General features: G+C 45.3%; 1 protein-coding gene across 9 annotated transcripts in view; it reads right to left on the reverse strand.

The window, feature by feature from the left end:
* The window catches only part of phldb1a (pleckstrin homology-like domain, family B, member 1a), a 74,982-nt gene that overhangs the window by 10,692 nt on the left and 54,290 nt on the right, over positions 1-10,000 (reverse strand). For 5 of the 9 annotated variants that reach the window (XM_063203503.1, XM_063203504.1, XM_063203508.1 and 2 more), the window contains 6 exons: positions 9,494-9,625; positions 7,533-7,661; positions 6,623-6,799; positions 3,514-3,666; positions 2,838-2,951; positions 2,039-2,138 (listed from right to left, as the gene is read on the reverse strand). In XM_063203503.1, coding sequence (XP_063059573.1) covers positions 2,039-2,138; positions 2,838-2,951; positions 3,514-3,666; positions 6,623-6,799; positions 7,533-7,661; positions 9,494-9,625 — 805 coding nt within the window. The remainder of the gene's footprint in view (positions 1-2,038; positions 2,139-2,837; positions 2,952-3,513; positions 3,667-6,622; positions 6,800-7,532; positions 7,662-9,493; positions 9,626-10,000) is intronic. The other 4 variants (XM_063203512.1, XM_063203511.1, XM_063203509.1 and 1 more) reach the window with 3 other exon arrangements.

Raw genomic sequence — 10,000 nt, forward strand, 5'->3', positions numbered from 1 at the left:
AGAGAGAGAGAGAGAGAGAGAGAGGCAGTGTAAGAGGGAGGGTGAGACACAAAGAGACATAGCAGACTCTCGGTTTTTACATGCAGACATGTTTAACCACAGTGTCTGTCTGCCCCCTACAGTATACACACTGGAGACATTTTCAACTGCTAATTAAAAAAAGCTTGAACGTGCCATTTTCTTATTGTTTCCATAATCTCTTCTGGGATGCATAAAGCGTCTCAAATGTTCCACTACCATTACCACTACACTACATTTCATTCCCAAACTACTTAAGCTCTGTTTCACATAGTTGAGAATGTTAACACAGAAACCAAGAGGGAAGAACTAAGTATCAATACAATACAGTATTAATACTCAATACAAACTAAAACAAGCTATCCCGAAATAACGTGAGGCTTTAAAATCCCACACATTCGTTCTCATCCTTAATGACTTGCTTCACAGTTGTTTCTGTTGTGGTGGTTACATTAAAAGCATCAGACAAATTACTTTTTAGGATTTTTCTTTTTGCCTTTATAGAATATCTATACCAGTTATGACGGTAATAACATTCCTCTCTTCCCAAAAAACAGCCTACGTTTGCTGAAATATTGTGAGGGTTTTAGGAAATGTTCTCGTTAATGGATTGATTCTCTTTCTCACGGTTTCCTTTTGTTGTCGCGACCGGTCCACAGGCATGTACAGCAAATCAGTGTTAATTCAACACTTAAAAGAGTAGGACCCCGATGTTAAATTAGCACTGTGAAGAAATGAACTGCGTTCGCATTAATAACGTCACGGTTTTCTTTTGTTGTCACAGTCACACTTGGCTTGAGTAGGCTACGAGACAAGCTGAGAATGTTGGACCACTGAGAGTAATCCCCATTGCCCTACAGGGCTAGCTGTGTCTAATTAACACAATTCAGTGTTGAAGTAATACCGAAAGTGTTTAGTCGTTTAATTAACACTACAAAATCCACTATGTTCTTATTAATAACTTCACGGTTCCCATTGTTGTCGCGGTGAGGACTCTCTCTCTTAAAGCATGTAGGTATTAGGAGCGTTGGGCCACTGTGAGGAATTATGTGTTTAAATGTTTGTCTAACACTGCACTGTTTTCTTTGGTTGTCCTGGTCACACATGGCTTGAGTATGAGAGTGTTGGCCACTATGAGAAATCACCTTGGCTTGAATGAACACTGAAAACGTTTACAGTAAATGTTGAATCAACACTGCAAAAAATGTACTGTGTTCTCATTATTAACTCGACACTTCCTTTTTGTTGTCACGGCTGGGTCACACTTCACTCGTGTATGAGACTGATGGTGTTTGGCCTGCTGCGCTGTGAGGAATCACCTTTGCACCTGACAGGGCTTGAATTATTGTAAATGTTGAATTAACACTGTGAAAAATGTACTGTGTTGTCATTAATAAGTTCATGGTTCCTGATGGCCATGTCACATTTAACAGATTTTTGTATGAGACTGATGGTGTTTGTCCCGCTGTGTTGTGAGGAATCAACTTTGTCCTGCAAAGCCAGCTGTGTTAAATGAACAAATCAAAGCTTTGAGTTAATACTGAAAGTGATTAACTTTTTAATTAATACTACTGTGTTGTCATAAATAACTTCACTGTTCCTTTTGCTGTTTAAGTCACACTTGAATCAGCTTTGCCCTGAAAGGTCTTGAATTAACACTGAGAGTGTTGATTGTAAATGTTGAATTAACGCTGCAAAAAATGTACAATGCTCTCATTAATAACTACCCTTTTGGTTGTCATGGCTGGCCAGGTCACATGTCATGCGTGTAAGTACAAGACTGATGGTGTTTGACCACTGTGAGAAATAACCTTTGCTCTGCAGGGTCAGCTGTGTTGAAGAAACATTGCAAAGTACTGAATTAACACACAAGGTGTTGGAGTTGCACTAGAAACTGCACTGTGTTGTCATTAATAACTTCACGGTTGACTGATGGCCGGGTCACACTTCACGTGTGTAAGTATGAGAGTGATGGTGTTTGCCCTGGTGTGCTGTGCTGTGTGGTGCAGTGAGGAATCACCTTTGCCCTGCAGTGCCATCTGTCTCTTGGTCTCCAGGTCCAGATGTGTGAGCGAGAGCTCCGACAGCTCCTTGGAGAGGCTGGAGGGATGGCCCAGCATCTGTGGTGGGTACAGGGGGAGAGGAGCAGAGGGCAGATTATGACAAATGCACATCCAGGTCTTTCCATGGAAATGGTGTCGCGTCAGTATAAGCTACCCAACGAGGTGAGCTACCATGCCGTTCCAACAAACTACGTACAGAGGGATCCCTAAGACAGATTTGTGCACTACAAAGGGCATATCATGAGAAATGTACTGTACATACATCCAGTCTTCCAGACAGACGGTGTTGCGTCAAATATGAGCTACCCACCGAGATGAGCTACTAAACAAAGGCATTACAACACACAACAGTAGCAACCTTAGGGGTTGGGGACATGGATTAGGGTTTGGGGCTATGTTGAGATGAGCCTGTTGGTAGCTCATATGGACAATGCAGGTTATCTCGACGGAGCACCATGAGGCCATGGCAGATACACCCGGGGGCCAGCTATGGAAGTGTCAACAATCAAAGAAGCATGACCCGGCAAAGCGCAGCAGAGTGCTACCACCCTAGGGTTATGGAGCATATGGGTTGGGGTTTAGGTTTGGGCTATGTTAAAAAACCTATTGGTAGCTCATCTCGATGAGGCAGGTTGTCTCAGCAGAGCACCGGCCTGGGATCGTCTATGATCAAAGAAGCACAGCACGGCACGGCACAGTGCAGCTGAGTGCTACCCCGCTGAGTACTTGTGGTATGATTGAGTGCCGGCCTCGCACCTTTGTCGGCGTGTCCCTGCCTGGCAGGCCAGTGTTGGATGGCAAAGGGGGAGTGGAGGTCCCGTTGGTGCTGCCTGCCCGGCCCATCTCTCCATCAAGCTTGCCCCGGTACACCTGGAGGAGAGAGGAGGGAACCAGCGTCAGTCTTGTCACGCATCTTCGGACACAAGGCTGGCAAAGATAGACCGCCCCATTGCCTATTCTTGTCAGTCTTGTCGGTCTTGGACACATAGCTATCAGAGATAGACCTCCCCAATGCCATCAATCCACGTCAACCTTAAACGTTTTCACTCAAGATGTCTCTACCCGGGGGGAACTCTAAAATGGTGCCCTTACTTATCAAAGGGATCAAGCGGAGGGATTCAAAATGTTGTCCTTGCTTATCAGAGCAATCAAAGGAGATGTCCCTGCAGTGGGAGTTAAGTCAGACTGACACCCTTGGTGACAGTTCAGACTGAGAGCATAGTGAAAAAAGAGAGCAAGAGTCTAGCAGAGCAAGTGTCCAGCAGAGCGCATACACTGTAAAAAAAAATGCAGTGCTAATTCAACACTTAGAGAGTACTCTGGGACCAAATACACACTAGAAGATTATTTACTCTAGTTGAATTAACTCTCCAGGTGTTGAATTAACACCGTATTTGTTTCTGTGCAGCATGTTGCATGTGTGTTCGTTTACCTGCATGGGCCTGCGAGTGGAGTGGGATTTAGCAGGCAGAGGGGGAGGGCAGGGCTGCTGCTGCTGAGCAGGCTCCCCAGCATTCAGGAGGTCCTGGTACCAACGCTCTAAATCCAGCCTGGGGATGTGAGGCCTGCTCAGCTCAGGCTGGCTCTTTAGAGAAAGCAGCGTGTTCCAGCAGGCAAAAGCAGAGGTGGAGAAGAAAGAGAGAGAGAGAGAGAGAGAGAGAGAGAGAGAGAGAGAGAGAGAGAGAGAGAGAGAGAGAGAGAGAGAGAGAGAGAGAGAGAGAGAGAGAGAAGAGGAGAAAAGGAAGAAAAATTATTGAGAGAGTGCGAAAGATATATCAGCCAGTTGTGAAGCAAACATTGTTGAGCATTACTGGATGCATTCGGGGGGCAATCGCCATTCCGACACAACGCCACTTCGACACACCGCCATTCCGACACACCGCCATTCCGACTTTTTTTTTTTTTTTTAATTGTCATTCCGAGCCTCTGATGTCCCTGCTCTTTCGCAGCCACCCTTCCTTCGCACCCAGTGTTTTTTTCAGACTCTAAGCCCACATTTAATAGAGAGCTCTGTTTAAAAACACCACTCTTCATATAATTTAAACATTGTTGCAAGTGCTTAGGCACGTGAACAACATTCTAACGCCAATGACATTTGCAACAATGTTGCGACACGAACGGAAAGCAGCGGAGAGAGTGACAGCACAGTTACGATCAGTGTATCATTTTGTCACGGTCCAAATGGCCTTATCTTGTCCCTTTTCCCTGCTTTGTCAGACTATCTGGTCCCTTAGCCTACATCTCGGATGCTTATTTCCCGTTGCCCCATATTAGAAAACTAGATAGGCTAATTACCTGATCTTCATCACGGTCTAGCTGTAGGCATTTGGGAAAAAAAACGTAGTGATGCAAGTTCTCCAGCGGGTTCAGTAAATAGCCTACACTAACATATCCTGTGATCTGCGACCAGTCCTTGATAACTTTATAACCAGTGCGCAGTTTAAAGCAGGAACAGGCACATTGCTTGAGGACAGGAATCACAAAATCCATCCAACAGCTCACGATATTGAATGGTTCGTGCCGAATTCTGATCCTAACGGCTGTAATAATAATAATAATAATAATAATAATAATAATAATAATAATAAAACAGGGCATGTCCGCGACTGCACTGTGTGTCCAGGGTTTTTATTAAGACTATTAATAAAAGCAATCATGAAAGACACTTCAGCAGATGACGTGCGCCTACTGTGACTGGCTATGAGGTCCGGGCCTCGTAATTTTCGAGAAGGCTCGACCAAGGCAACGAGAAGGCAACCAAATAAGCGCACAAACACTAATATCAGAGGTGATTCTTTCTTTTTAAAGCGTTACATGCATTGCAATGACTATACGCGCATGGCGCATGGGAAATGCACTCTCCAAACTTGCCGACTTTGATGGAAATGTTTATGAATTTTTTGCTTGGAGATGTCCCGCGCTTAGACTAGCCTACTTAGTGACAACAAAGGGCTTAGTTTGTTTTGTTTGTTTGTGTGTTTATATTTGTCACGCGTCTCCTCTGTCCCTCCCATCGAGAGGAGAGGTCTGTTCCAGGCGGCCGCGCAGGAAGAGGTGGGAGAGTGCGCCTGGAATCTGTCATTCCAGCGTAATCATCCCTGCCCTGTGCCTTGTTCTTGCTCACATGATTTGGCATTTTAGATTAGAAATGCAATGATGATAGCAGGCACACGTATTGTTTTACCTTGTCTGCAACCAGCCCCATACCTTCCTGCGTTAGAGCATGACCAGCAGTGCGAGGAGGGAGACGCACGCACGCCTCATTCAAGGTGTAGTCTATGCCTACTTCAGTAATCCACCAAAAAGTAATTTGGGGATTGAATAGCCTTAACATAAAACCAGAATTATTTGAAGACAACTAGGCCTACACTGCGTGTGCTATTTATTTAGGCTAAGGACTCGAGTGTCCAGACTGGCCGCAATGGTCCCGACCTCGGTAATAATCCATTCTTTTTTTTAAGACGAATATTCAACTTACAGTAAAAAAAACAAACAAACAAAAAAAAACATTAACATGTAGCACGTCTCATTACCACTTGCATTTAGTTATAGCCTACTAGGCTATCCCTAGATGTGGTGTTCGGACGGTGCATGTTATATGCATAGGCCTATGTGCTGATTATTATTAATAACAATGAACGCACTTTGACAACAGCTGACAAAACTTTTTTATGAAGTCGATTGAATGTTCCACTGCAATATGCAGTGGAATAGTGTGGGCTAATGCTGAAAAGTAGCCTACCCTGAAGGCTATTCATCCGAATCTGCTTAAAAATGTGTCGACATGGCAGTGCCTTTGATAAAGATCAAACGCATCGCCACTACGACAATAAGGCGTCAATGTCGGAATGGCGGTGCGTCGGAATGGCGGGGTGTACCCGAATGCATTCAGTTCAAGAACACAACACCGCTTGTTCTATGAACCCTATGTGCCATACACACATAGTCAATACACCCACCAAACAAAGCAAAGAAAGCAAATATGTGGAAGTAAATTAATAAAACCAAAAGAGAAAAAACAAAGAAAAGCAAAAGAGAGGTCAGCAAGTACATGCAGGTGTATATCAAGATTGCATGGCCCTGATGCCATCAACTTGAAGCCTTCCAGGGAATCTAATCACAACACGCCGTCTAAAGTGCATACACAGTGTTACAATCACACACACAACCATGCATGGAATACCAATGACACACTTATGCAGAGGTGTCAAAAATCTGGTTCAGAAAGTAAAAACCCTGCCACAGTTTCCTGGTCACACAGGTGACTTTACTGACTCGACCTGTCTATTCATTATGCTGATTCAGAGCTGGTTGTAATACATTTGTGACTGGGTTTTTACTTTCTGAGCCCAGGAATGATGGTTCCAATGTCATCGAACCTGACACCTTCCTGGGAATCTTATCACAGAGCATCACAGTTTTAAGTACACATGATCATACAATCACACAACGCCATGCATGGAATGAAACACCAACAGCACACGACATGTGACATCCCACTACGACACAACACAGTGGGTGAGGGAGAGCGCATTATTCACCTCAGTGGAGAGAGAACGTGTGGAGCCAAACAGCAGTCTGTGGCTAGAGGGAGGGGGCTCGGGGATAAGAGGCAGGAATGACTGGGTAGGAACGGGGCCAGGAGAGGGAGACGTGGGGGAGGGATCCACCTTGGGCATCCCGTAGAGCTCGTTCAACTGACCCACCGTAATGTATTGCTTCTCGACGGGAACAAATAGAGCAGACGGTGGTGTCAGATGAACACACATACACAGGGAGCGTATGTGTAGGCAGGGAGGCAGATGCGGGAAGCAGGAGGCAGAGTGGGAAGAAAATAAAGAGCTTGTTAGAAAGGAGGAAGGGAGCATAAACAGTGCAGATACAGTCAAAAGTCATTTAAGCCAACAGTGCAGAAAAATAACAATATTTGTTATTATATAGTTCATGAGACAGAGAAAGAGGGAGAGAGAAAGATTAGTATAGACAGGTGGATGGCAGACAGACAGACTGACAGGGGCCAGAGAGGAGGAGAGAAGAGAAGAGAAGAGAAGAGAAGAGAAGAGAAGAGAAGAGAAGAGAAGAGGAGAGGAGAGGACAGGAGAGGAGAGGAGAGGAGAAGAGAAAAGAAGTGAAGAGAAGAGGAGAGAAGAGGAGAGAAGAGAAGAGAAGAGAAGAGAAGAGAAGAGAAGAGAAGAGAAGAGAAGAGGAGAGGAGAGGAGAGAAGAGGAGAGGAGAGGAAGAAACAGGTGTAGGATATACAGAGACACAAAGGTACATGAAGGGGAGAGACAGAAAGAGAGAGACACTGATGAAAGAGAGGGAGAGAGAGAGAGAGAGATAGAGAGAAAGAGAGAGAGAGAGAGAGAGAGAGAGAGAGAGAGAGAGAGAGAGAGAGAAAGAATCAGCTGACAGTGAAGAAAAGCAGCAAGAGGCAGCGTTGAGCAAGTGTACCTCGCGGGGGGAGTCTGATGTTACAGAGAGGGCAGCAGAGGGGTAGCAGAGGGGCACCGAGGAGGTAGAGTGGCTTTGGACACAGCTGGTCCCATACATCTTATACACGTCCGACAGACGCAGATACTCCTGACAGCAGCGTCCGAAAGGAAGCCACAATCACGTACACACACACACACACACACACACACACACACACACACACACACACACACACACACACGCATGTACACACACACACACACACACACACACACACACACATACACACGCACACGCACACACACAAAGCATACATACACACACCAGGCGCACACACATACATACGTACACACAAGCACAAACACACACACATAATCACAAAGCATACATACACATACAAACACACCCACGCACACCAAACAAAATGGCACACGTACACGCCCACGCAAGCACACAGAGAAGAGAGATGGAATATAAATTAAATTCAAATGTAAACCCTGATGAAAAACACACCCACACACACACCTGTTCACCGGCCATGAATCACGCTCAATATCCGCTGTCCTTTTTCAAGCGTTTTAAGCCGCAGCCGTATCTGTGTTTTCATTTACATTGTCATGCTAAACCAAAGCATGCATACAACACAACACACATGTACAACTCATGAGCAGCGTTGGCAACATCAAGGCGCTGCTCGCCCATGTCCAAACGCACAGCAGTGGAGCCAGCATGGGAATGTCCCCTGCAAATGCACTGTGGAGATAGAGGATGGGAACATCAGGCGTGGCGAGAGAGAAGGAGGGAGAGAGGGGGAGAGAGAGAGAGAGGGAAGGAGGGAGAGAGAAGGATGGAGAGAGAGAGAGGGAGAGAGAGAGAGAAAGACAGAGAGGGAAGGAGAGAGGGAGAAAGAGAGAGAGAGAGAGAGAGAGAGAGAGAGGGAGAAAGAGAGAGAGAGAGAGAGAGAGAGAGAGAGAGAGAGGAACATACTCGGAGACCGCTGCCAATCTGATGACTTTGCCAGACATCAACAGCAACACACATGCAGTGCACACACAACACTGCACAACAAGGCTCTAACCAGGAAAATAAAACAAATAAACACACACACACACAAATAACTCTGTTGCTATGTGACATGAAAACATGTGGATACTATATCCAGTGCACTTTGCATTTTTCTGCCAAATCATTGACAGAAATATAACCCTCAAAACAAACACACGACAGCGGCAGCACGCATGCATGCCTGCACTTCCACATGGTTAGAACCATAACCAACAAAACACACAAGCCGTGCTAGGTTACCAGAGAGCAAAAATATACATTTTGTGAAATCAATCACAAAAGCACAGTCCTGCAGCTCCTCCTTTTTCCACACTGCCATGCACACACCGTAAGGCTTTGGACAAAACAGCCTCACACAAGATCCCCTTCAAAACACCATGCTTCACTCCGTTAATTCCTCCACATCCTTAAAAACTGATCTGAGGTCACCTTGTATTTCTCTCAGTGCAAATCGCTTCACTCATCATCGACCCAAAAACCACTGACCTGAGATCAGTTGTTAAGGATGGTGGAGGGATCAGGGTTGCGTTTCTCGAAAGCAGGAAAAGTGGAGTTGGTTGCCAATGGGTAATTGTATTGCAACCAACAACCAACATTTTGCAGCCAACAAAAGCATTGCATTGCAACCAACAAGGTAGCAGCATTGTCAGCGACTGTGCTTTCAAGAAATGCACCCCAAGGGCATTCCAAGAACACGGTTAAGTAATACACCTGGCTGAGTTTAACCTACAGGAGGTGGTAAACCCATGAATAGACAGCATTCAAGCATCATTTAGTGAAGGAAACGGAGACTCCGGGCTCTTATAATAGATGATTTACAACTACCCTCAAGGTTAACTTAACCTGGTTTACTACTGATCCAGCTTCTTGGAATACCCCCCAGAGTGAGAACAGAGAGGGGGCCCTTAGTTTACCTCCTGAGGTCGTAGAGGATTATTTATGTGCGGGGCAGGGTTCTGACAGTAGGGGGCAGCAGGGCGACCGGGGGGCAGCTGCAGAGGGAAGACCTCGTCCAGGAGGTCAGGCTCACTGATGTGGAGCACTTCCTGTGTCAAAGAGCATGTCACTTTCGTTTGTTTTTTTTCCTCTTACAAGTAGTGAGAAAAGGTCATGTCATGTTTTTTTTTCCTCTCTTAGTCAGAAAAGGACAGCCTGTTTCATGTTTCTTGCTCTTCAAAGATTCACAGGCTAGCGGCTAGTGTACGTATTATTGTGAAAAAAGTGTACTACAATGTTATAACATGTGAATCAGGAGGAACTTCCTGTGTCAAAGAGCATGTCATTTTTGTCATTTTCGTTCTTTCTCATTTTTTCAGGTAAGACAGACAACAGGTTTCACGTTTCTTGTGCTCTTCAAGGTTTTAGTGTGTGTGAATCAGTAGTACTTCTTGTGTCAAAGACCATGATGTTTCTGTTCTGTT

This window comes from Engraulis encrasicolus, chromosome 7 (assembly GCF_034702125.1).
Source record: "Engraulis encrasicolus isolate BLACKSEA-1 chromosome 7, IST_EnEncr_1.0, whole genome shotgun sequence".
NCBI lineage: Eukaryota > Metazoa > Chordata > Actinopteri > Clupeiformes > Engraulidae > Engraulis > Engraulis encrasicolus.